This window comes from Rhipicephalus sanguineus, chromosome 6 (genome assembly GCF_013339695.2).
Source record: "Rhipicephalus sanguineus isolate Rsan-2018 chromosome 6, BIME_Rsan_1.4, whole genome shotgun sequence".
In the NCBI taxonomy this organism is placed as follows: domain Eukaryota; kingdom Metazoa; phylum Arthropoda; class Arachnida; order Ixodida; family Ixodidae; genus Rhipicephalus; species Rhipicephalus sanguineus.
This window is the reverse complement of record NC_051181.1, coordinates 122,520,248-122,547,700: the sequence shown is the minus strand read 5'-3', so window position 1 is coordinate 122,547,700 and position 27,453 is coordinate 122,520,248. Positions and strand designations below refer to the sequence as shown.

At 48.3% G+C, this 27,453-nt stretch overlaps 1 protein-coding gene across 1 annotated transcript in view; it reads left to right on the top strand.

Moving 5' to 3' along the window:
- Window positions 1-13,483: 13,483 nt before the first annotated feature.
- Window positions 13,484-27,453, top strand: part of LOC119396311 (SAM and SH3 domain-containing protein 1) — a 90,673-nt gene continuing 76,703 nt past the window's right edge. Inside the window, exons 1-2 of the mRNA XM_037663468.1 lie at window positions 13,484-13,687; window positions 15,058-15,108. Of these exons, the coding sequence (XP_037519396.1) occupies window positions 13,499-13,687; window positions 15,058-15,108 (240 nt within the window). The 5' untranslated portion in view covers window positions 13,484-13,498. The remainder of the gene's footprint in view (window positions 13,688-15,057; window positions 15,109-27,453) is intronic.

Sequence of the window (27,453 nt, the reverse complement as noted above, 5' to 3'; positions counted from 1 at the left end):
TAGTGGCTGTCCGATGATATGAAAGGCAACGTTACTAGATACCTTTGATGAAAGGTCACCATTCCGGTTACCCCACCACCGTGTCGGACGTCGCATCGCATGGAAAATCGTACCGTCTCGCCCTTTATTTTTATTTTATTTATTTTATTTATCAGATACTGCCGGCTGCCTTTTGGTAGCCATAGCAGGAGTGGGTACATCACATTACAATATTACAAATGGCATCATTTCAGTCGACAAACGAAAAAAAATAAAGAAAACACACACACATCAGAACAAAATGACACATGGCCTCAAATCGCGTCGTTAGTCCGCGAGAGGACCAACTGCGGTGAAGTGCGTGTCGTGTGCAAATTCGGAGGACTAGAGCAACCTCGGAAAAGACTAATGGGAGCACGAGCAGCTCATTTAATCTCTCTGGTTGAGGTTCAAGGGAAGACGTTTTTTTCTGCGGCCCTTGTTTGGAGCACGGCTCAGCATCGTACGCCAAGCAGTGATCGTGCATCCCACGAATGTCTCTCAAAGGTCATGAGCTCAGCTCTCGGCCAGGTGCGCCCTCTTCTACCGAAACTCTCATTTCTACTCCGTGGCGGTGCTGGTTGCACGCGGCGGGGACCTGAGGGGTGAGGAATTCGGCGAACGCATGTTGCAAATATCCACTGCACAGACGGCAAGAAGGCGTCGGCGCGTCGGCCCGCTTACTGCGGCGATCAAGAAACTAACGCGAGAAAAGCTTAGTTTGTAGGGTGTTAATATTGTGTCATCAATTATGAGGACTCGAAACTTAGTTCACCAAAAAGCTTCCCAATATTTGCTGGCGGTGACAATGGTGTACATCTGACGGACATTTCAGCGCTTATATTGGGTATCCTTCCGCGCCGACCTTTCTTCTTCAGTATCGATCACCAGGGTGTCGAGTGCGGGTCGTGTTCTTATGATCTATCTTGCTCTTGTTTCGTCTTTTTTCTCTATAGATTACTTTGTATCTTCCTTCGACAAATCGAAGTGCATAAAATATTGAAAATTTCAACCAGCTCAGCACTCTACCATTAGAACGTTGTTTAAATTATTCCTAGCGGCGAGTCACCTGCAGCGGATACGCGTCATTGGTCGAAGAAGAAAGAGAAGAAGAAACGATGGACAACTCGGAAGAAGGCTCGCTTCTCTTCCCGGCGACGACTAGATTTACGCGTTTCTCCAAGGCACCTCAAGTACAAGGTCGGAGTCCACCGTCTACTTGGAGCCCCCCGCCGGCAAGATGGCACCGGCGACTTTCGCATGGCTCAAGGAGCACCTACAGAGGCAAGCCCGAGGACGAAAGCTACGTGACCAACAGCGACAGTTACTCTGTTTTATATCCAACGTCACGGAACCTGTCCGACGAGCCCAGCGAAATGTACGACGATACTGGACCCACCCGTCGTCGCCATGTCAGTCTCCCATCGAAGCCTTTCGGCACAGGCGACGCTGTCCGTGCGAGGAGCCCCGCGTCGCACGGGCGAAGCACGCCATCTCAACGACTACACCGACCCCGAGCGCAATCGATCGAGCTAGATTATCGGCAGAGCGACACTTTTCGACGGGCAGCACAACGGCACAGTGCTCGCGGTCTGTACCATGACGTGGATGGCGTGACCTCCAGCAGGATACCGTCACCCGTTACTCCCGCCACTTTCACTGACTCGAAGTACGCCTCCCACACGCGAGCCCAGAGGAGGCCGCAACAGAGGGTGATAGGGGTACCGAAGCGACGCGTGACCTCTGTTCCGCCAAGGGTGCGCGTTGTTGTGGTCTCGAGGAACGGGACACCGTCATTATCGCCTTCTCCACCGATTGATGAATTCACGGACATCCCCCCGGTCGACCTGATTCTCTTCGGGCCTCCGAAGTCCCTTACCTTAGGTGTGCAACCGTCCGATGCGTCCGTATTGGCTCGGAAAACGTCTTCACCCAGAGGCATCCGTCTAGTTTCGAAGCAAGAGCCTGTGGACAAGGACGAGATACTTTCCGAGTCACCGCCTCCGATGACAGTAGCTGTTGAAGCAACGGTATGCCCATCAGGCGTGGAAGCGCCACCTGCGTCGCCTGCAGAGCCTGCTACAAGCGATCGAGTGACATACCTGCAGATCTGGGTCCTCTGCGTAGCCACTGCGACAACACTATCTATTCCCTTAGGAACGGTCATCCTTTCCTATTTATTAACGCCTTTACGAGACATGAGCAACCTCACGGCTCGTCCTTTGGGCTCTACGACGAACCCTATGACTGCTAGCACGGCTGTACCTATGTACACCTTTACGATACCACAGAACCGGCCAACTGTAGATCCCTGGTATGGAGTGCCGCAAAGCTGTGAAGCAGTGCCGATGGTCAGTGACAATACCGGATCAGTAAATCCGCAGAACTCTTCTACTTTGCCCCAAACAAAACGTAGAAGTATCTTCTGCCTTTACAACAACACCAGATTTTACAGGGGCGGCATGTACGATTTCGTGCCGCAAAACATACCCTTCGCCCTTGCCCGAACATAGTCTACTGGTCATTCGGGGTCAGGGACGGCGTTCCCATCAGCCGTGTTGAGAGCTTCGACCTCACCTACGGACTGGACAAGTTTAGTGAGGTGGCCAATAGATCTAACGTTCCTGATATCCGAATCCTACTGGCCATTGGTGGTTACATCAAGGACTACGCCCAGCTGTCCCTTTTGGGAAGAGATACCGCAGCTCTGTCACGCTTCGTCCACCGCACGATGGCGCTGATGAAATCCCACTCCCTCCATGGCGTCGTCATCCATTGGATCGAAGGTGAACCCATCTGCAAACATAGCGCTATCGACGACGGTCAGGTGCTGCGTGTCGTGTTCTTGAGGCTTCGCCGAATATTTCGGCTCAACAATTTTTCCGGCCAGCTCGCTGCCATCGTTTCAGCGGGCACACCGCCTAGGGAGGCGGTTGTGTACACCATCCTCGACATCATTGACTTCGTCTTTATAGAGACCCGGGACGAATGGCACTCGGTACCCCTCAATCATACAGTGTGCAGTCAGTGGGGCAGGAGAGTGTACGGTTTCATCCATTCACTGGAGGGTCGTCACCCAGGCAACGAGGCCAAGTTCTGCTTAGTCATTAGCGCGGCGCCGTTGGTGGTGGAAGCCCATGCCTCGCGTTTCGGTGAGCTAGTGTTTGACCGGATATCGAGCTCTTCCAGTTACGGGAGCGCTCCCGGGATAGGCAGCGCGTGGGACATGTGTGGACCACGTAATGGGTGTTGCTTAGACACGTCTACTGTTTCAAGCTGCCTAATTGTGAGACATGTACAGCAAACCCTACCGGTGTACGTGATCGCCGACCAGATAGTAATGAGATACTTATTCGAGTTTCTGTCGGTTCGAAACCCCAGTCACCGCTGCATGCTCTTGGTCGACTTGGACTTGGACAATTACGCGAATCAGTGCGCTGATAAGTTATCGGAGTACTGGCTTACCCGTTACGTCCACGCGACGCTAAATGGCGCGGCTGACGCCTACGTTGGGACCAGCGTGCGTTCTTGCCAGTAACGCTGGTAATCAATTAGCCTTGCGCCCAGCTTTTACTTGTCTGATTTCCAATCTGTTTCTTTCTTTCAACATGCCACCGATAGTTGAGCGCAGGCTCGAGTCCATAGCCGTGTAACATGGTGGCCGTCAGCTTTTGTCCTGAATGTGCATTTGAAAAAAAAAAGAGATACATTCTGAGATGTGATATGCGTGCATATAATCACAGGTAGTAAAGGTAGGAATGTTACAAGGCGTGCATGTAATAAATGTAAACTTGAAGCGTTTATTTCGACGCGATCCGCTAGCTGGGAAATAATTAGAGTTGCGGTGTAGCCGTCTTAACCGTATCGTGGTCTTGGGACGTAAAACCCCAGAATTATAAATAATGGTGGCGATGATGATATTATTGCAACATCATTGCACTTGCGCACTTTGAGGGATAGGCCAAGGGATAGGACGAATGGAAAGAATAAAAATTAAGATCCCAGGAGGAATCGAACCCAAGCATTCTGCGTGGCAGTCAGATATTCTTCCATAGAACCACGCCATGTCTATAACAAACTGGTTTCGAAAAATAGCCTATGCAGGCGTAATGTCGGTGTAACGTCAACTGTGGTGGTGGTGCTGGCTATCTAATTTTACGAGAAAGCATTAAACACTACATATGTACTCCTACGATACAGGCGTCGTATCAGATTAACATCTGTGGTTCCAGTATTGGCTCCGCTTTTATAGCAGTCTAATAAAAATTACATTTGTATTCCTGTGATTCAGCAAGCTATATTGAAGCATTTCTCGACCCCGGAGGAATACATTAACGAAAGTTACGTATGATATTCGCATGATTGCATTATAAAGTGCACTTCGTTTCGATAATACAGGCGTACGTGTTCTAACGTGAGTGCTGACGTTACGTCTCACCATGAGTTACCCTTTAAACGCCAGTGTAGTCGACGTGGCTGGTAAGCCCACGATGTGCACACAACTACTACACTTACAAAAACACGTCCGTCCACCTCTTAACGCTCGGCTCAAAGCCAAAGAATGCAGCGTAGAACTACTCGCTGACTGCTTCGCATGGAACTTGTGGAACCGATTCCCACAAGGCGTGGGATTTGCCAAATTTTTTACTTTCGTGTACATTCAGAAATAAAAAATATTGAAAAGCGCTATACAAACACGAATGCAGGCGCACAAATACGACTCAGCGGGGACAAAACACAGTATGCGCTGTGTAAAACAAAACTTACAGGGGGCCTTATTTCCACTTCCTTCTCCTCTCGTCAGTTTCACAGTGGCACATACACACAGTAAAAGAGCGCAATGTGATCCCATGCTCGTGGCAATATATATATATATATATATATATATATATATATATATATATATATATATATATATATATATATATATATATATATATATATATATATATATATATATATATATATATATCCTGCAGTGGAGATCAGACAGCCTGATGATGATGCTGACAATGTTGATATAATCAGCGTCATCGTTTTATAAACAACAAGAGGTAGCATAAACATCTTTATTCGGTATGATTTAGGCATCGCCTTCGTGCATGGTCTGCGCCTAAGCGTAGCAGGAACGAAAGTAGGTGTCTACAATATCTCGCCTAGCGCGTTCACGTGCGCACTCTGGCTCCTGACAAGGGCTGTGCGAACCCTGCTTTTGGGCAGCTGGAGGTCTATCGCTTCACTTGTTGTCTTTAGGAAGCGACAGGCTTAACAGCGTGAGACTGCAGTGGCTGCGTGGCGATGGTCGATCCTGTTGACGAGAGGAGGAAGAACACGTGAGAGATGGAGCTTCGCATGTTTGCCAGCTCACGCGACGCTTGTCGTCCTGCGGATGTGAACGCACAGTTTAGCAAATAGGGCACACACAGACACACACACGTGTGTGTGTGTGTGTGTGTGTGTGTGTGTGTGTGTGTGTGTGTGTGTGTGTGTGTGTGTGTGTGTGTGTGTGTGTGTGTGTGTGTGTGTGTGTGTGTGTGTATCGCGCAAGGTCAAATTTAAGCAAAATAACATGGTGTTCTACGCGCCGAAACCACGCACGCCGTAGTGGTGGACTGCTCCGGAAATTTCTACCATCTGTTGTTCTCTAACCTGCGCTGACAATCACACACAGTATACGGGCATCTGGTATTTTGCCTCAATCGAAATGCGTCCGCCGACCTCGGTATTGAACCCGCGCCCTTCGGGTCAGCAGCCGAGCACCGTAAGAAATGCACCACCGCGGCGGCTAATGTTCGTCCGTTTTAAGTGACCGTGTATTTCTTGCAAGTCAAATACTTTATGGTTCTGCGATCCTATTGGCCTGGTGTGCGACCGATGGCGGCGCTGTGAACGGCGCCTGTATGACGTCAGAGTGGGGATTCGCGCGCTTTCGTCTGCTACGTAGGCCCAGCGCCGTGTTGAAACCACCGTTGTGGTAAATCTCACCAAAAAAGCTGTTCACTTGGTTATCTTGCGTATATGGTGGCTACTGACGCTGTTCGAACAAACGTGGGTCTGCTTTTAACGTTCATTTAGTATACTGCAGCTCTTTGTTTCTTAGAACTGCGGCCGCTTGTCTCCGCGGCGAGTGCTGCGCAATGGTGAAGTACTGCTCTCTGCATCAGTGTACTTCGTCCGCTCGTGAAAAAGGCGTTAGCTTTCACAGCTATCCTAAGGTGCGGAAGCTGAAGAAGTGGATAGTCAAGCTCAGAATGGGAAAGCGCCCCACGCCTTCATGCAGTCTGCAGCAAGCACTTCGCGGACAGTGACTTCTGCTACCCACCGTATACGCGCCACTCTTACGTAAGCTTGTGACCGTGTTTAAGCGCCTCGCCAATACTTAAGCCGTTTATTGCACGCAGGCTATAACCATAGGCGACTTACACCAGGTGCGGTGCCGTCCCACAACCTGCCGCGAAGGCCCCTATAGAGAAGGAGCCGACGACGCGGCCTCCGAATCGCCTCGCAGGAAAGCGCGCCTCGTGAGCTCAGCTGAGCGGCGCAGGATATCTGAGACTACGGCTGCATTTGGATGGTGTACATACGTATTTTACTTATGAAGACAAGCGGGCGCGTAGCGGACTGCTTATCATAAATTCATAAGCGAAACCTGTTGCCGCTGTTTAGTGCACATTCTCTAAAAGTTTTCACCTGAGGCAGTGCAGACACTTTTTCAAAAGTGGAGCTCTTAAAACTTTTCGTTAGGCTGCGTGGCGTGAAACTCGACCCAGCTTGCCTTTGGCACGTTAATCTCTGTGGCCCTGCGCGTGGTATAATCAGCGATTAACTATTTGTTATATTATAATACCCATGCAATGGCCCTGTGCGCTGTTAATATGAACCACGACGTATCGTTCTCACTGAACCAACATTATCGGACAAACTGCGATCATGGGCATCGGCAGGGGGGTGTGCAACAAGGCGGCACTTGCGCACTTGTTTGGAAGACAAGAGCTGCGACGGTGATGCGATCTCCGTTGACGGCCTCGACCGCGCGTTCAACAACGTGGCCTGCGTCGTACACCGCCTCGCCCTCGATGAGGCACCGCGACCTTTCACAAGCTTTATCTACATACTTGTAGATGCTGGAGAACGGCACGTTTACTCAAATATCGAAAGAAACACCCACACTAATTAGTCTCGTACGGCGGAAACAAGATAACGAGCGAGAACACTCACACATAGTTTCACTTTCTTACCAGCAATGCGGTCGGTGGCATCGGCGCATTCGTCGGCCATCCGGGGGATCTTTTGGCCCTGTCGATTGGGCCGAAACTAAAACAAGTTCAAGATTACACTCGAAAACATTCGTTGCAGGCGTTAGTTGACCGCCGCGAGGGCGTTCGTTCGACAAAGTTCCCACCTGAAGCAGACGATCCGCATACAGGAGCAGCGCCTGCTGCAGCGCGGTGACGCGGTTGAGAGCGGAGACCCCGCTCTGACGTCACACGCGAGAGGGCGCCACTCCAAGATATCGAGGCCAATTATACCTTATAGTTATTTGAACCTTGCTACTACTTGCTTTTTGTTTAGGTGCTCAACCACCCACGCGCTGTACCTGCGATATGAGATACTCTCATGCTGACCTATACGTTGAGCCCTACCGCTCTAGCAGGCGAGAACACTAATTCAAGCCTTCCTGCGAGCTTCTCTACAATAAAAGTATTATTGATGCGAAAGCCTTAAATGCCTTATCAAACGCGAAATTTGACCGGCGGCGTCGGGGACGAGTGATGAAAAAAAAAAAGAAATCATCACGTGATGACGTCACAGCTCGCCTAAATTTGTGAGGTCGTCATGACGTCACGTGACGTAACGTCACATGATGACGTCATCACATGAAGTCGTAGCTTGGTCCTACGGGTTCCGATCACGGAGGCAATGCGAAACCGGGTGAGGGGCCTCCGATCTTGGAGGTATAGTGTAAACCACGTTAGGTGCAGAAACCTTTCGAAGGGTGGCGGGGCAGCATCACTACATCGACAGAGAAGAAAAAGAAAATGGCTTCCGCCTTCGATAGGGTGTACTATCTTCCAGTGGTCTTAAGTGACTGCATAAGGGACCCTGTGAGTTTTTCTATTCTTGCTTACCTGTGTGCGAGAAAATGGACGTTTTAAAGAGACACTAAAGAGAAAAAACGATTTTTCTTGTATTCGTTAATTACTCTTTCGCAATGCCAAAATCGCCACGCTTGTCGCGAGATGACGCTTGGTGAGCGAAAAAGCGCGCGCAAGGATACTTCGGGCTGCCACGCCCCCCCCCCCCCCCCCCCGAGATTTTCGCTCTAAACGTCGTTACGTCATAGATTTTGACGGTGTCTGCTAGGTCCCACGTAGTCCCTATAGTCGGCAAAAACGAAGCTCATTGTCCTCTGAATGGGGCGAGAGACGTAACATACCAAGTTTCAGGAAATTTCGCTGAGCCAATGTCGCCAAAATACTAAGAAAAAAAAAGAAACTTTGAAATCCGTGACGTCATGTGCGAAGATTTCGGCGCGAGATTTAAAAATGAAACCTTTACAATTTTTTTTATCTATTACTGAACCTATGTTGGATAAATGAACGACGGTAGAGTTTTCGAAGTATATAATTCGTCAGTCTAAACTGATTCATTGTTTCACTTTAACGTCCATTGAAACGGTATTCTGAAACGCGTTCGCGTGGTTACGATCGCGGCCTTCTGTATTTAGGCACAGCCAAACCCGTCACGTCCTGTGGCGTACACTGTTTGTAAGCCCGTGCGCTGTTTGTAAAGTTCGCACTAGCGAGGTTTTCCGGTCTCCACCGTACGCACTGAAGTGTGCTGTATCCTTTGTAGCATACGCATTGACGCACGGCTGACACATGCATGCTTTTGCAACTATAGCACACGAAACACGCGCCGCACGCGGCCAGAGTTCCGAGGTTTTTGTATTTGCGTGGGGCGATTAGAAAAACATCACGCGGGAAATTTCAAATTTTCTTCAAACAGTTTCGCGCATACTGTGTTTGCGGAGGCCTTACGTTACGCTCAACTTGTATGCTTAGGAAAGCGTTCTTGGAAGTTTGAAAGGGGAGTGTGAATGTCAGCGTTCACAGGCTTAAACGTCACTGAACTTGCAGACACTGGTCTTGTTATTTCTTTTGGTTGACACCATACGTAGTTGAACCCTCATATATCGAAGTCACATATAATGAATTATTGTGTGTGTCGAACAGTTGTGAAATCCGCCTGAACATATTTTCTATATATCAAATAATTTATGCATCGAATTAACTGCATATACAACTTTTTTGCCACCCCCTTCAGTTTCTATATATCCCAGTTCGTTTCTTTCTTAAAATCTAATGAAATGGAAAGAACTCGTCTGCTTGATTGCGAGAAGTAGCGCCGCAGTGGCTGACGCTGTACAGGTGAAAAAACAAAATGGCTGAAATTGCCGTTTTTGGGGGTATATAGCGCGAAAGAAACGTATAAGGACTGTCATACTATACCAAAGAATAACGGTCCCATAGGGTAATTTGGGCTACTTGACGTTTTTTCTTACCAAATTCTGCTGCGACGCGCCGTTTTTTCAAATTTCGTCACGTGAGCTGTCTGGTCTGACGTAACCCAGATGGCGCATTTCCTGCGCGCCCGTAGCGTTCAGTTTCGGTATCGCCTGGATTGGGGCCCTCAATTTCCATTATTAATATCTCAAACTACGTGTGTTTTTTTTTCACATTTTTAAAAAATGGGTATGCCATAGATTGTCACGTCCTACAACTTTTCAATATATAAACAACTGCCCTCAATTTAATAACTAAAAAGTTAATGTGTATTTGTTCATTGCTCATTTCAGCGTAACTTTGGGGTGCGGCAAAGCTTTTCCGTCTCTGCGTAGAGTTCGTTTGCGAAGACGATAGAGGCGTGACAGTCATATATCGTTTCTGTATTGTCTAAAACAAAAACGAACACCCTGTATATCAGCGTGAGCGCGCGTGCGTGCGTGTGCGTGTGTATGTATATGTGTGTGTGTGTGTGTGTGTGTGTGTGTGTGTGTGTGTGTGTGTGTGTGTGTGTGTGTGTGTGTGTGTGTGTGTGTGTGTGTGTGTGTGTGTGTGTGTGTGTGTGTGTGTGTGTGTGTGTGTGTGTGTGTGTGTGTGTGTGTGTGTGTGTGTGTGTGTGTGTGTGTGTGTGTGTGTGTGTGTGTGTGTGTGTGTCGTTGAATCATTAAATCACACTGTCGTTCCACCTCTCTCCATATTCCAGCAGATATTGTTATATGACAGGCAGGTGACGACACAAGATATACAAATGATAGGTGCATATTTAGAAGCTCCGAGGGGCAAACATTTTACTGGTACCTAATCGCGAGCTGCTTCTGCAATAGCTGTACGGCTCGATTTTGCATAGCAACTTTCGCCAAGCGTCGCTTCCTATACTGACGTCACTCATACCGACGCGTCTGCGTGGTGTGACCACAACATTTTACTGCATTTCCGCTTAGTATTCTTTGCTTGTCTTTTGGAGTCACTCCTGTTATTATGTATAGTGTAAGTACATGCGTCAACGCAGAGGTCAACACATGTTTCATTGTGGCTGAACCTTTGTATGGCGTCTTTTAAATGGACGCTAAAGGTTAATGTCTAGTTATACGTTGCTAATTTTTCTACCAAAGATGGAATGGCAACTGTGAGCGTTACTGGAGACAACATATGCCAAGCCAGAACAGGCGTACGATCGAAAATGCTGGTGACGGTGCAACCTTTGCCGCACTTTATGCTGCCAGGACGCCATGCGCTTGAGAGTGTCTACTCGTCGCTGCCTATAGCCCTATTTCGGAAACGAAGGAATAAGTAACAAATTGAATTGGGAAGGCAGAGGCTTAGCAAATCTTGATAACATTCCTTTGGCAGGAGTCGCGCAACTACGGCACTTTGGATTAAAGAAAATATTCTGGGATGTTAGACAGCTTTAGAATTCGTAACATTAGCGATGCTTGGTTACGATAAGCTTTTTTTCGCTACTTAACGCCAGTACCAAAGAGGATAGCGTATGACACATGGGCAGTGGCGACAAACGCCACCTTAAAGCGTTGCGTAACCCTATTCTAAATCTGCCTGTTATATGCGCGAAAAACCACGATATGTGCATGTCGTTTGTAGCCGGAAGGATAAGAGCTAAAGGGCGGCCTGCAGCTGTGTAGGTTCGGTGGCTTTTAACGTTCATCCTTCACCTTATCTGTGTAAGTAGCGAAGTGATAAGAAACAAATATACGCGATATGACTATCGCGCGGTCGGCATACTGCGCATGTACTCTTTGGCTTCCGTATAAATAAATGCTAAAGCCATGACCTATCATTTATCGAAGACCACTGATGGTTGACAAAATTTCCGTGCTCTCACGTGCGCTCCTGTTTATTGCTAAACTAGTCTCATGCACGATATTGCGCCAATATCGGGCATATTACGAGACACTCGTAATTTCGTCGTTACTTAAGAACGGGGCGATTGGTTTAAATAGTTGAATGAATGGCGCTACGTTGTGTATTAAATTTTGGTGTATTACGTGCCAAAAAGACTTTGACTTGAATATGAGGATTTCCTCATATTCAAGTCCACTACTGTACGTTAACGCCGTCCACTACTGTACGGCGTTAACGCCGTACAGTAGTGTACGGCGGATTTACTTTTACTAGCCCAGTATGGGCTCTTTAATGCTGCACCTAAATCTGAGTTCAAAGCACCTGAACATCAGAAGTGATTGTATTCGCGAAAAGAAAAGTGTCTACAAGCGCATACGGCGGGCTTTCTCAGAGCTTATCGATGCGTCCTGTAAAGAGCGTTGGAGCCTTGTGGTTCTGCTTTGTGGTGGGTTCGACTACCGGCCAGCCGGCAGCATACTGCGGAGGGCGATATGCTAGCTGATATAATACGTTCGCGTTTTGACGGCGTCTGCTTCTTCCTCCCGCATTCTGTAAAGAGTGAGCTGTCCACGGTGACTTTTTGACTGAGATCAACTATACCGTATTCCCATTCATACCTATAGTACTTGTATTCGCTAGCACTGATTGGCTTAGTGGCTTAGTACTTCACTTAGTGGTGACTAATATTGGCCTATGTTAGCTAACATCGGTTAATGTTGGCTATGTATTGTAAATGTAGACAGCAGAATCTTTGAACGGATTCGGGTGGTTGCGGGTGATGGACTCGGCCAAGACTCGTTGAACCCCAAAACACATTTAATAAACGAAACACACGGCACTCAAATATATATATATATATATATATATATATATATATATATATATATATATATATATATATATATATATATACAGGAATACATCCAAACAAACTCAAACTAGAACAAACTATTTAACTAAACTGCTTCTCTCATAGTCTGCTTCAGTCTTAGAACAACTGATACATTGGATTGGCCTTACTTGGTATTGCTTACGACATGGTACATAACCAATGTCCCGTCTGTCGTCGTTCCAGTTGAGTCATCTGTCGAGGCTCCTGTTGTCTCCACAAACTTGGTGTCAACTCTGCAGCTCGATGCAGCAGCCGTCGCCTGTACACAAGCAGGTCGTCTTAGCGCTGGCCTGACTGCTAGGCCCGTTAGGCCTAACGTCGTCGTCGGCTGCTTCACCCGGCGTGGCGGTCCACCGCTGTCGTGGCGCTCCGGGGATTGCCTTCGGCGGCCTGCTGCAGAAGGGGGCTTGCGTCAGGAACGCTGGTACATGCGGTTCGCGGTAGCTGCATCTCCGAACAGCCTTGCTCGAACGCCGTCTCGTTCGCCGGCAGCACCTCGGGACGCCCGCGTCACCAGCCGAACGCCCGTCGCTCCCGTCGCCAGTGCACAGGCTGGCGATCCAACCTTCCGCTGCCGAGTCCACTCAGACAATCCCAGCTCACTCCGCTTCGTGTTCTTTCACGGCTCGGTTCCCGTGCCACGAGCTCTAGAATTTTTCCACGCACGCGCTCGTGCCGACGCCAACGCTACTTCGTCGTCTTTCTGCCTCCGAGGGGCTCTTACTCGTGACAATTGGCCTATGTTAGCTAACATCGGTTAATGTTGGCTGTGTATTGTAAATGTAGACAGCAGAATCTTTGAACGGCTGACGCGCACCGACTCTGGTCCAACAATATTTTCTGCATTCAATTTGAGTGCAATGATAAATGATTGCGTTATTTGTCCACCAATTTCGCAACCGGTTTCTTTCTTTCTTTCTTTCTTTCTTTCTTTCTTTCTTTCTTTCTTTCTTTGTTTCTTTCTTTCTTTGTTTGTTTGTTTCTTTCTTTCTTTCTTTCTTTCTTGAACAGATGCTGCGTTTATTTCCGTCATGTACAGTGATAACTCGAGGAGACGGGACAGACGCGTGTAATTTATGATTTTTTCCGCTACTTAGCCTTAAGGCGTTCGTCTTTAATATGTCATTTTGATGGCTTTGCGTCACTCCGCCGCTCTCTCTGTATGTTTGACGTCGCATGGTGCGGCCTTTCGCTGAAGGTTGTCGCTCGCTTTTTTGTCGCAGTGTCGCCACCCTCGTCGGGACTGCAGCAGCCGGGCCTGGACGAAGAGCTGCTGACCGACGACCGGTGTCTGCAGCTCATGCTGGCTGTCCGAGAGGGTCACATGACCGGAGACCAGGCGCTGAACAGGGTTGGTCTCGTCTCGGTGCACTGCACGATTGCCTCAATCACGACCTTTCAGAAAAACTGGGAGCACTGAACGCTGCAGTGTTTAGCGTAACGCACACACAAAGACAGGCACTCACTCACTCACTCACTCACTCACTCACTCACTCACTCACTCACTCACTCACTCACTCACTCACTCACTCACTCACTCACTCACTCACTCACTCACTCACTCACTCACTCACTCACTCACTCACTCACTCACTCACTCACTCACTCACTCACTCACTCACTCACTCACTCACTCACTCACTCTCACACACACACACACACACACACACACACACGCGCGCGCGCGCACGCGCGCGCGGGAGAGAGAGCGAGCACAAGCACAGACAGACAGAGAGAGAGAGAGAAAGAGAGGAATGATGTACTTCGTATGTTAGCGAACGTAATGGATAAATGATAAAAAGGAATAAATTTAGACGAAACAAGAGCTCATTTTTAATTAAAAACAACTACGGCACGTGAAGACGCCGACTTACATTGGCTTGAATGGCATGAGATCGCATATATGAAGCTGCAAAGAAATATTTGAGCCTGGGGCCAGCGAGCCTTGAAGCAGTGTGCGTTAATTAAGGACAATATCTCGAGAACAGCGGCATTGTTGGCTGTTATTGACGCTTTTAATGTCATTTCGTTTTTATTTTGCCCCCACTGTGCATGTTTGATTGTCGATTTCAATGTGTCGGTTGTTTTCTTATGTCGTGCGACATTCGACTTGTACGTGAGAACAAAAATTGTATGCATGTGCTACATGCCCCCGCCTATTGAAGCGCGGAGTGCCCTGTAGGATATTTGCACGTCAATCAACATTTCTTCCCGTCGTATTAATGGAAAGAACAGATTGTACACGATCTTACTTGTTCGACCATTATTGGCTAAGGGCAATCATTTATCAACCTTAGTGTGTAAAAATACATGTCTTCAGCAAATTATCTTATCTTCCTCTTCTTCGATGAAGACGTCTCCTCTGCCGAGACCGAATTCCCCTGTTTAGCTCACATTCTCTACGAGGAAATAACCAAGTATTCGTTGAGTTAAGACAACTAGTCGAGTGCAAGACCTGTACAGCTTATGCGAAATTTACAGATTACACAGTTTAAGAGATTATCAGGACAATCGTCCCGATCCACTCAAGAAGGTATATAGAAGCAGCGCAGGTATTCACGTATGAAAGTGTCTTTTTTGTGAAGCCTGCTTGTTTTCTCTGCAGTCTTTGTTTTTCGATTCTGTGTACGAGAGGTTACCTTCTTTGACTTTCAACGCAAGATTAAAACCGTATTTTTTTTTTTTTTTTCATGTTCTTCTCCCACGCATCTGTTTTCGCAGATTCGCCAACGGGGCACCCTGCGGTTCCGCAACAACCGAAATCGCGAAGAGGTGAGTGAACCTTCTCACTGCCGGTCAACAGTCTTCGTTTACGATGCACGCAACCTGTTCGGTGCAGCACCGCTCGATCATAGAGTAGACGCTCCGCCGCCGCAGCTTTCTGAGCACAACGCCCACGCGTACGCCGGCGCCCACACCTATGTAGCCAACTTTAAAATCAGGCCTGTCGTTTTTCAACCGCGCTTGCCAGTTTCTTTAACGTTTATTGTTTCTTCTCGCTCTTTCATTCTTCCGTTGTCTCGTGCCTTTGACCTCACGAGAGGGAATACGCGCACCACGTGAGCGTAGCGTGCTTCTTGCGTGCGCTGGATCGCATCTCAATGCGATCCTGCGCGAGGGACTCGCAGGTTTTGTTTACACGTCAGGCTCGAGGGGCTCGTTAATGCGTTTGGTTTATGGTGGAGGCTTTTTTTTTTTCTTTCATTTTTGATTCTCACTTATCTTTCACAGCCTCCTTCTTGCGCGATGCTCGTTGTCAGCGGCGGCGGGTGCTCGAAGAAGCGATAACGGAGAGATATGGGAGTCGCTGCTTCTGGTGAGGGATGAAAGGTCTCGGGGTGTGGTGGCGAGATACGCGACCCGGGGGCACGCTCGCTTTCGCGGCCTGTGTTCATCTCGGATTGCGGATGTTGCGTAAGACACTCGCTTGTGAGAGCGGGGACGGGTGTTTTTGTTTATGCGAGCCGTATGCCCTGATTGTTTAAATATACAGAGAGCAAGCGAGAGAGTGAGAGAGAGAGAGAGGGTTTACTGACGAAGGGAGTGCGTGAGTTCCTGATTTCGCGGTATAGTTGAAGCCATTATTCTTTCCGCTTGTTAAGTGGCTGGGAAGAAAGAGTAGTGTAAACTCACCGTAGTCATATTTCATCTTGGAAGCGACGGGAGCGTGACGGAGAGATTTTGTAAGTGCACACTTGGCAAAAGGAGGGAATGTGCATAAGCATATACTGTATAAGCGCCTACTGTCTTGGAATCATGCACATTTGCCTTGCCACGCCACCTCTTGGCTACGCCGCTTTAAATAGTCGAGCAAAGACAACGAAACCTTCGTTTCCCCTTCGTGAACTTTTCTCCGACTTGTGGGGTTCTACAAAACTGATTTGCTAGCTGAAACTAGAACCAACTTTGGCCTGGGGTATCTGTACGCCGCCACGTTGACTGCGGGGTGTGAAACGATCACCTGGTGTATACCAGCAGTTCAACATCCCGGGAAAGGAAAACAGTTTTTGTACTCATCTAGATGTCTAGTGTTAGGAGCGTCAATTCAAATGCTGCCTACTGACCTTTCTCTATTCTTTTCTTCTGTTAAAAAAGGCTGTACTTTCGAGAAACGACGAACGCTTCCACTTGCGCCAGTGTTTGCCTATTTTAAATCACCGAGTACTTCGATTGAATCGCGAACTCTAAATAACGTGTCGGCTTTCCCGTTACACGAGCCTGTACTACAGGGAAGTGTGCATTTAGTCGCTTTGTAGCCGTTTTTAAAGCATGGAGTGCCTCCTGGGTGAGTGTTTTGGAATTGTGAGTAAGCAGCGGTGACTAATGCTGCTGAGCGAGGTTACGGGGCTTCAGAAAAAGCTGGTATTTTTTCTTGCTTTTTTTTCATCCAGGATAAAAGTGAAAAAGAAAGAAACAGACAAAAACAGATATTTTTCCCCGGTGGTGGAGAGAGAGAAAGTTATTATGCTACATACAAAAACTGAAAGGTCGGCCTGAATCAATCTTCTGACCTGCTTACACGGCGTTTGGGATAAAGGTGTAAAGAGAGAGTTCGAAGATGCTGATGAAGGTGGCGATGAAGCAAAAGCTTGAATGTCCACAGGCTCTCTGCAGTCTCTTGGCCAGTTCGCTGTCGTGCAAAAATTTCTTGAGCCTTGAGAACTTCGAGAACAAGCTGATGTTGGGAATTAGGCGATGAAGGTCCCAACAGAACTGTTTCCGATAATTCTTGATCGACAAATTTGGCATTGTTTTATTGCGATGCGACTCCTTTAGACGTGTCTAAAAGTTTCTAGCTGACTTTGTAACGCAGAACCTGCTGGGGAACTTGCTCAAAAAGCAGGAGTATTTGAGTCTGCGAAACACCTGCACGCGTAGCAGCAAGGACTTTGCTACAACCAACCCTTTGGGCCCCCTCGCTTCGCGCAGGTTACCCCCTTCTTCTGCTACATGTGAAAGAAACTGGTCTGAGTTTTGACATTTGCACAGCAAGTTACGCAGCATGCTGTCAGTGGATCGCGTGCAAGAACTTGTGTACGCGCACTCGAACCTCAATGACGACGGAAGGCCAATGCTGATGTTCAGCCTTGTCGATGTGACATAACTGCAAAGCGCTTGAAAGGACAAGGACAAGCGCTCGTGCGCTGTGTTCATCGTGTTGTCCTTGTCCTTTCAAGCGCTTTGCACTTACTATATCCGGGAGGCCTCGTCCGCTGCACAGCCAAGCGTTGACGCGTCAAGCGGAAATGAATTTGCTAAAATGTTGGTTTTGACGCTTTGATGTGAAACCAATACATTGACGTGAAATAGTCCCTAGATTTAGAACTCGGGAGCTCTGCGGGAACTTTTGTGGTTCCTTAATATGACTGTAGTGGCGAAGAAGCAACGCATGCAACATTGGGACAATATCTTGGTTTATACAACACGCGCTTACACTTGTAAACGACAAAACCGAAAGTGAGGTCGGTCTGTTTCACCCGCGCGTGCCCAGATGGCGCCACCTCCCTCCTCCTCCTCCTCCTGGTCCTCCTCTCACCTGGTAATCTTGCTTTTTGTTTTCCTTTTCTCTCGCTTGTCGTTTCTCTCTCTCCCATCGCTCCTCGCATTTTGTGTCCGCCGCCGGACTTGCACGCGGAAGCGAGTTGTTGCCCGCTCCGTGAGTGCCGCGCGCTTCAGTGGAGGCGCGCTAGCTAGCTTGCCGCTTCGGCTTGGGCGCAAAACTTTTCTGCTCAGTCACACGCCTAGCCTGGACAGCGGGAGCTCGCTGCGCGCCTCTCTCGGCGCTTGTGCGTGCGTTGACAGCGATCCGTCGTCGTGCATTCGTAGTGTGAGAAGAAGAAAGAGAAGCGACGAGACGTCTGGGATGCGTGTACGATTTCTGCACAGTCGCGCTGCGTGGTGGTGTCTTCTTTTGCATCTAGTCCAGCGCGTGGGATCTTGATTTCAGTCTGCGGTCTCGCGATGGACGTGCCTGTAAAGAAGGTAAGCGAGTGCATGCGATTGTTGTGCCGTCGTTCGCTGAATGTCGTCGGCTACGTTTTCGCAAGAGCTCGTGGTCGCTGTCTAACACGACCACTTCCTCCTCCGCGCCCTGCTTAGGTTGCGGGATCGAATCCCTGCCACATTTCGATGGAGGCGAAATGTTACAGGCCCGTGTGCTTAGGTTTAGATACTCGTTAAAGAACCCCAAGTGTGCGAAAATTTCCGGAGCCCTCCGCTACGTACTTACGTCGTCTCTCATGATCATATCGTGGTTTCGGGACGTAAGAGCCCAACAGTTATTATTATGTTAGCCGCACTCCTGCTTTTCTTTTAAATTTCTTTTGCCGTAATTCAAACTACTTCCCTCGCTATGAGACGCGTGGAGTGAGCGATTTCGCTATCGTGTGCGAGTGCCAAATATTGCGAGCAATAATATCGCCGTCGCGCATTTCCTTTGTGAAAGAAACTACCGCGAGGCAGCGGTTTGGCTCTTTAAACGAAGGCTGCGAAATGCCATGTGTCCCTCAGTCGGTCAGTTCGAGCAAACAGCTGCGCCGCTGACGCGAACGCGCAACGCTCTCGACGTAGATGCCAGTGATCAAGGACGCGTATGCATGAACTACAGGTGAAAAACGAAAGGGCGCTAACGCAGCCTTGATTTTGCGTACTTCACAGTGTGGCCTTATCAGGTTACGTTAACCGATTAATGTCTACCTTTGTTTTTTGCCTGAAAGCTTTGATCAGCCTAGAGCGACGATATTACACCTCAAGGCAGAACTGAGTGGCCGGGCTAGAAAAAAAGAAAGGAATTTGTCTATGAAAGACAAAAAAAGGCAAAAGTGCTTTTAGAACTTTCTCCACAGCAACACGCATTGTCTAAACGTTTATCCGCCCTCGCTTCGGGTGATCATGCGAGCGAGCACTGGAAAAAAGAAATACGTGTAGGAAAAAAAGGACAGCAACAACGATTTTAGAACTTCTTCCGTAGCAAGACGCGTTGTCTAAAGTTCATTCTCCCTTGCTTCGGGTGTTCATGCTGATGTGGCCATGCCCTTTGTAACAAATGAACTCACCCGTACAGTATTGACGGATTGATACGCGAAAAATCGTAATACCCGTGCCACACGGGCACAGAAAATGACATTCGTTAGTGAAGGCATTCAGTTCCCGAATGACATTTTTTTCGGCGGAGCTGCTACACGTCCAAACTGAATGACATTTGACTTGATGATGTCGATCGCAGAATCTTCTGTAGTGAGCAATTGTTGAGTAGTAGTAAAAAAATAAACATGCGTTTACAAGCTTCATATACCTCCGAGAGTAATTAAATGTAGAAATCAGCATATTACGCTGCCGTAAGCTTTAGTTCGTTGCTTTGTTTCGCGACGTTGCAGCCGAGTACACTCTAACCTAAGCCAACGCTAGTCAGATCCACAGCGTAAAGAGAAAATGGCGCCTGCCGCATCCAAAATACAGCGTTTGAAGCGCTTGTTTAAGTGATTAGTGTAAATAAAAGACGTGAAAACTATTTTCAGCTGAATAGGATGTCGTTTTATATAATTTAGGTACATCGCACTTGGTCAGCTGTGCCGTCGAGAGTATGCATTTCTCAGTCGAATGAGTTCTGCCGATGGCATTAGGTGACGAATGGCATTTGGGCGAATGCCATTTCGTTCGCCCGTGTGGCACCGCGCGAATGACATTAAATCTGAAGGCATTAGGAGGTAAATGCCATTTTCTGTGCCCGTGTGGCACGGGCGTGTGCGGTTTGTGTCATATCTGCGCAATTTTGACTCGAACGCTTACATCCCCGCAACATTACTTTTAGCGGCCGGATTTGCTACGACATGACGCTGTTATGACGAGCAATTGCTCATAGCGCTCCTAAACTAAAAAAATTACGTCGCGTTTCAATACGTCAGTTCTGTACACGCTCACAGAAGCGGTGTTCTATCTACTCGATCGATTTAGTCGCCATCTTTCGTTAAGAAAACCGCAGGCAGGCAGACACATACGGTCATGCCGCATTATCTGTGCCTGCGCTACGTGCAAACAGATCAGCAGCTGCTCCGAACACTTCACCAGTCGACCAGTTTATGGTGGACGCCTCGTGTATCGTCTGCTATCTCCCGCTGTAGAGCTCGTATTTCTGCAGCCAAGTGTGCGCACCATCTTTTGCAGATCAGCATACACGCTTCAGATAAACGGGAAAGGAGACTGCAGCGCTAAATGGTGGTCACCAGGTCGGCGAGACTTGTGGCGTAGCGCCCGAAGGTTTCGCCACGTTTAAAGACTTCATCCTTCTTTCTGGATCACTTGTGAGGCCTGGTATTGCCGTCACTACATTGAACGACCGATTTCCCTCGTGGCCGCTGCGCGAGCGCACGTATTTGCTGCTAGCAGTCACGATTTCGATGAGAGCCTGTTTGACCAAGCAGCATATTGCAAGTGCATCACTGTCACTAAGTCCAAAAGAATTAACTGACGTTTCGTAACTATTACGGGTTCTCTGTTCACAGTGCTGCAGCGGACGTAGTGACGTTGTTCATTTAAACAGGCGGTATACGTGCCTCGACGAGCGGGTGTGAACTTAATGGCGTCTGCTGTCGTCTGTGTCAGTACAGGTTCGAGCAAGAATTCTGTCTTTTGCGATGATCCCAGCATCGTCCCAACTCACGAAGTGATTACTTGTCCTCACATGCTATCCAAGGGCGTTGGGTACGTGGCAATCCAGTGATGTTTCTCGCGTTTCTTCAATGTAACACTTGCTGCTGCGGCCGAGTGCTGTCGTTTTGTCTGTTGCGGTGGGGGGGGGGGGGGGGGGTTATACTAGTTCCTTCGCAGGTGGTGTGATTGCTTTGTCCGCGCGTTTTCTCTTGTCGGTGTTTTTTTTTTTTTAGCTTCTTTCTTAGAACGCGAGAGGTTTCGGGGCTTTTCCTTTTTTTCCCGGAAAATCCGCGGCCTTGAAACCGAAGATCGCCACCCTCCGAGCTCTCCTGCTTTGTACCTGGGCCTCCGTTTTCACATTTCTTCATCGGACGCTGCCGGCCACCTCTCTTCGCAAAAGATGACCCCCCGTCCCACGGGGACTGGCCCTCTGTCACGGGCTTTTATTGTGTTCAGACCCGGCGCTTTTGAAGACCAACGAGGGAACCCCGCTGGTTCCTTTCACCACAATCCCTCGTCCGCAGGTTCACTCCACGCCCTGTCCGGAGTGGTCTCTATCCTTCCTTCGAACGCGGAACGAGGGTTTGCAGACGTAGCGAAAAGAGATCGAGGCAGCGACCACCTTCACGGTCCGTATGTCGCAGCTTCGAATCTTGTAGGGGATTCTGTGAACGAAAGAAGTTAGGGTGGGGAGTGTTGCTTGCTGCAGGTTGATCTAGCCTTGCACGGACTGGCGGCGACGCGGAGCCGTGCTCCCGATTAGGGCTGCAGAGGCAGCGTTCTCTTCTCACCTCCAACCTCGTATACACTTCACTAGATTGCCGGCAATAGCTCCGCTCGAGCGCCGCCTATGAAACGCGGTACAATCTGAAAACCACGCTTTGCGCGTTATGTAAATCACTCACACTCACATACCTCACCGTTCACACCATGGTCGTAGCCGGATTTTCTTTATATTTGAAAGAGAGAGGGAGGGGGGTTACCACCCCTTATCTATAGATGTTCGTGCGTGTGTTTGTATATGTTCTCGTATATATATACACATGCACAATTGAAAATCCCCGGAGGGTTTCGACTCCTCCCCCCGCCCCCTGGCTGTGCCAATGGCTCACGCTCCAGCCCGTTATCTAGGAGCCGGGAACAAAATGTCTCCTTGCACTAGAATGTGATCGGGAACGCTGTTATGATATATGTTTTCATCGTGGATTATAATAAAGTCGTGTTCTCTCTGTCTCATTGGGGATTGGCATTAGGTGCACGTTAAACTACGACACGTGGTCAGGGTTATTTCAAAGTCCTTGAATAGACGGCTTGCAATGACGTCACTGAAACCGGCGTGTTGGAGCACCAGCACGGGGTAACGCGACGTTTGCGATGTCGCGTCGTTAATGCTATCGAAACATAACTTGCAGGTTTCGTTCTTTATTCACGCACAGGGGCGTTCCTGCCTCGTCGTTATCACATTGAAGCATGGTTAACCGCAACATGTTTGTCGTCAAAGTCGCCATCGTGGAGTGCCACCAGTTCATTCAGAAGCTGCGTCCATGACGTCACGTGCAAGCCATCTATACGACGTCAAGTTACAAGAGCGTAGCCAAGGGGGGGGGGGGGGGGTTGGGGGGGTTCAAACCCCCCCCGAAATTTTTCAATTTTGCTTGTGTATATATACACGCACACATACAAACGCACGCACGAACATACATAAAGCATGGTTGAACCCCCCCCCCCCCCCCCGAAAAAAGTTTCTGGCTACGCCCCTGTCAAGTTAATTATCATATCGTTGTGGTAACGCGTAGAAAAACCCAGTAATTACTAAACTTGTATCGCATTTCTTTCTCGTAAACTCCTAGGTGGCGTGCGATTAAAGGAGGGAATTTCCTGTAGTCATTTCCAGCGATGTACTTACTCTTGGGTGTGTGTCGCGGCTACAGGACGGCACTATAATGCGAGCCGACGCGGCCTTGGGCTGTCGTGTCGAAGGTTTTGTTGCGTCGACACTTTTCCCTCTTTTTGTTATCATTTTGGTTTTCATTTGAAGGATTGACAAGTTGCCGTCACTGTAGCGAGTCTCAGCTCTCTCTTTCAGCTCTTTTCCGTGCGTCCGAAAATCTGACGCGAGAAAGAAACGGCTGGCATAATAAAAAGCGCGCTGTTTAGTTAACTTAATTAGATACACGTGGCATTTTTTCTGTGTATACCTTCCAGCCCTTTGTGCCAACCGACCGACGGGGTATCTAACCGTGAGTGACGTCTCCCGACGACGGCACTTGCAGTAACGAGGGAGGTTCACAATATAAATCGTTATTTTGGTCCGAAATCTGCAGTAGCACTATAGTACATGTCTGAATAAGTAACCTCCTAATCAGGGATGTCAGTGTTAATCGGCGAGGGAGTAAGGTCGGAGTAAGAGCTTTTCTGTACTCCCTTATCTGAAGCCTCTGCAATGATGCATGTGAACGCTATAGCATGGCCTAACCGCGAGTGACGTTTATGTTCGTCCTATGAACACTTATGAACATTCATTTATTTCTGAACATTTGTGTTCATCTGGTGTACATATCCGATCCACTGACGTCATTCGAGTGTGTGCATGACTTCACTCGCGGTTAGATAGCCCATCGGTCGGTTGGCACAAACGCTAGCATATCACATCAATGGAAAAGCATGGGTCGGTGCCGTGGTGTGCTCACCTTTACTCACTGGCTTGCAGGCTTTCTTCGAAGGAGGATTAATCACCACATTCAAAATGGCTGTCGCATGCGCATTAGTGTGATACGCTACAGGAAACGCGGCACGCGCCGCTGCCGTTATCGTGCTTACGACGCTTCCCGAGAGTCTACTTACAAATTTCGCCGCAGCTAACGTATACCTGTATAAAAAAATAGAGGAATAGAAAAAATAGAGGCTCCGCTATTAGCCTGATGCATTTCGACATGCCTGCAGTGCGCTGCTGCTGCAATCGTGCAAATCAGGCTTACGATGCTTCTTAAAGAGCCTTCTTATAAGCTTCGCCACAACTGACGTATACCTCTATAAAGAAAGAGAAACTGCGACCCAACGAGCTATAGCTGTTAGTCGCTTTTTCGGTATAACGGTCATCTCGCTACTGCGAAATCAGTTGTACTGCCCACCGACTGAGTCCCGTAAGTGCCAGTTATGGCGACTGCGTGACCGTTCGTGTTCTTAACGTCCATTCGAGCGTGACGTTAGGCGTAGCCTTGGCTCTAAACAGCGGCTCTAACCGAGCTTTTGCCGTTTGCCTCGCACAGATCACGTTAATTATTGCGCGCTTCATCTTAGTCCGCGGCTGTTAACTATAAGCTCCATGATTTGCGTCGCCCTTGAGCCACGTCGCCGCCGCCGTTATATGTCCCCCGAAATTGGTGCGCCTGATTTTGTATTCAATGAGCCACCGTTACAGCGACTGACGCTTGAACCTGCGAATACGAGTGCTCGCGTTGCTTGCTCCTGAAAATGATGGTTTTTATTCTTTGTTCAGATATCTGACCGATTGGCCCGAAAGCGTTACAGCAGGGGTGCTATGAACGCGAAAAAAAAAAAAACATTAATACCTCGCACCTGATCACATGACAAGATTCCACTGAGCGACAGTTCTAGCAAAGGAGGAAAAAAAATGCATAGTTTCGTATTGGCTCGGCATTCCGTTATTTTGCACTGGTGATCAGTGCGTGCAGATGTATTTATAGTTTCGAGGTTTTAAGTACCTTGAGCTATTGATTCCAGTTTTGTTATGATATATTTCGTATAGGAGCTTTAACCGCGATTTTATTTACTTGTCTCCGCAGCTGCCCAAGACGAACCTGGTTTCTCTGTTTTGTATTTTTTTTCTAGTTTATTAATTGGACATTTTGCTATAAGGAGTATTAGTACCGGCATAGTCCTTCAATACTTTGAAGGACTATGCCTTTGAAGGACTATGCAGGACTTCAAAAAGTATTGAAGGACTATGGTACCGGTAACTCCAAGCCGTTGGTACACCAAGCTCTTGCGTTGTTTTGTACTCCGATTTCGTTCTTTTGTTCGCCAGCCGGAGTACAAAAAAAAAAACGCCAAAGATCTTGAGCCTCCAACGGGTTGGTGGCCGCAGTACTAATACTCTATATTCATTATACAAGACTTGTGGCTGGCGCAGCGTACGTAGCCTTAACCGCTAAATCCGATTGAACTAATTGGCTTGTTTCTGAAAGGCAGTTCAGCGATCGTCGACCGTGCATGGTTTCCCAATTGGGGACAACGACGCAGCTGTCTCCATTGTGCAGAAATTGCGCCCGTGCGCTTGTTTCCCGCACAAAGCTCTGCGAGCACATGCGTAATGCCGGCGTCAGGTGAACAACCTGTATGCACAGTATACAAGGGCAGAGCATTTCGCGCTGCTGTTATAGAGAAAAAAACGCGGTAGTATTGCGATTTTGTTCTCTTACCCAAGGACGTTCTCCATCTTTCGTCCACGCCTTCTCTACACCTTTCGTCCCGCTTTTTGTTTTGTTATTTTTTTCTTCGCTGCCTTTCTTTATCCAGTTGTCCGTTGCGGTGTGTCTGCGAGGCAGAGAGCAGTATTGCCTAGCGCGCAACACATTTATTTATTTATTTATTTTTAGATTTTTTTCTAACGCGCGCGCCTTTGTAATTGTTCGAGATTGCAGCGCTTTCGGTCTCCGTGCGCTCCCGTTCTTTTCTACCGCTCCTTCTTGTTTCGCGCGCGCACACGTCCAGTACGATTATCGCCATTTTTCACCAACATGCGCGCGCGCAGGCATTGTCTTTCCTATCTCTCTTTCGAGGATGCCTCATCCGTGCTGTGTAGTGTATATACACTCAATGCTGCAACAGCGGCTCCATCTTTTCATCCTTCCTATGTACAGTGCTTAATTGTCGCAGCCTGCGTGCTCCGATTCTATATAGCGTTTCCTACAACACTCCCCCCCCCTCTCTCTCTCTCTCTCTCTGCGGCGGTTGTGTTTGATAGCAAGGTCGACAAGTGGGCTCGTTGCTACGGTTCCATTTTAGGTTAAAGCAGCGCAGACAACGACGCAGGTTAGACATAACCCAAAAAGCGCAGTTACTAGCAACTGAAATGCTTATTGGAAGAAAACACCAAAGGAAGGCAAACTCAAGCCAACTGCGCAATCGCCACAACATAGCCTTCGTCTTTGTCGTTTTGCGCGTCTTCAATCTAAAAAAAAAAAACGGTTTGATAGCTTGAACGTGACCTCATGGAGGCATGCTCTTAAGAACTCCAACATGACAGCTTTAATGACGTCATGGCAGCACGATCACGTGGTGGTTAACATGTTTCAATTTGGTAATGACGTCGCTGGGCCGTTTTCTTTCCTATTTTGCCTCTGTGCATGAACAGCGCAAGAACATGTATGCGATGTACTGATAATGTAAACGTGACATGACAAACTTCTCGTCCCGCCATGTTGGGACTCCAACATGGCAGTATAGCTTAGCGGCTGAGGCGTTGCGCTGCTGATCCCGTGGACTCGGGTTCGATTCGCGGCAACATCGGCCGCATCTCGATGAGTGCATTTCGCCCGTGTACCTAAGATATAGATGCGCGTTGAAATGTTATCTTAAAAAAACATTTTTGTTGTAGGCTCTCGGTTTCTGTCTCTGTACCACGGTGTTATAGAATGCTCTGTACTTATATTTGAGTGGTCAGAGTTAATCCTGAGTCCCGCACCACGGCGTGCCTCGTATTCGTGTCGTAGTTTTGAATGACAAAGCACTAAAAAATTGATGTTGAATTATCATGTGTACGCTCTCTTATGTACTGCAGTGTGTGATTGGAAGCCGGGTATTTGTCCTGGTTAACCTTCCTATCTTTGTACTCTTTCATCTTTCTTTTTCATGCAACCACGTTTGCAATGATTATGCGTATGCGCGTATACTTGCTGCCTTCCCGCGTTTAGTGAAAGTTGATTTGATCGGGATATTTAAAAATATAATACGCGAGTTCATAACGCTGAAAGTATACATTCACAATCGACGAATATACGAAGGCTATAGACAAATCCTTTGGGCTGCATCTCATCGTTTCTCGTGGTAGCTCAACGGTCGTATAGCGCCATTGTTCCCGCTATACACTCACTTTTGTAGGAAACTCCACGATTGCTTCGCGTGTATACACTCGCGCGTGCGCATTTCACCTGAAAGCGAGAAATGGCCGTGCCGTTTCTTTAGCTCCGGTCGCGAGCTACGTGTACTATAATACACGTTCGAGAGTGGCTGCGCAGGCGCAGAACAGCGAAAGCCCGCATGGAGGCGGCAGAGGTAGCAGTGCACACATAGAAGGCACGTGGCGTCTCGGCCGACGGTAGGAATCTGTGTCGCGTCTCGACACGGCTTTGGCCGGTCCGCGGGCTTTCCCCGTTTTGGAAGGCGTTCATCTTTGTTGTTGTACTTAACGTCGACTCGGCTGACCACCTGTCTGTCCGGCTTTTT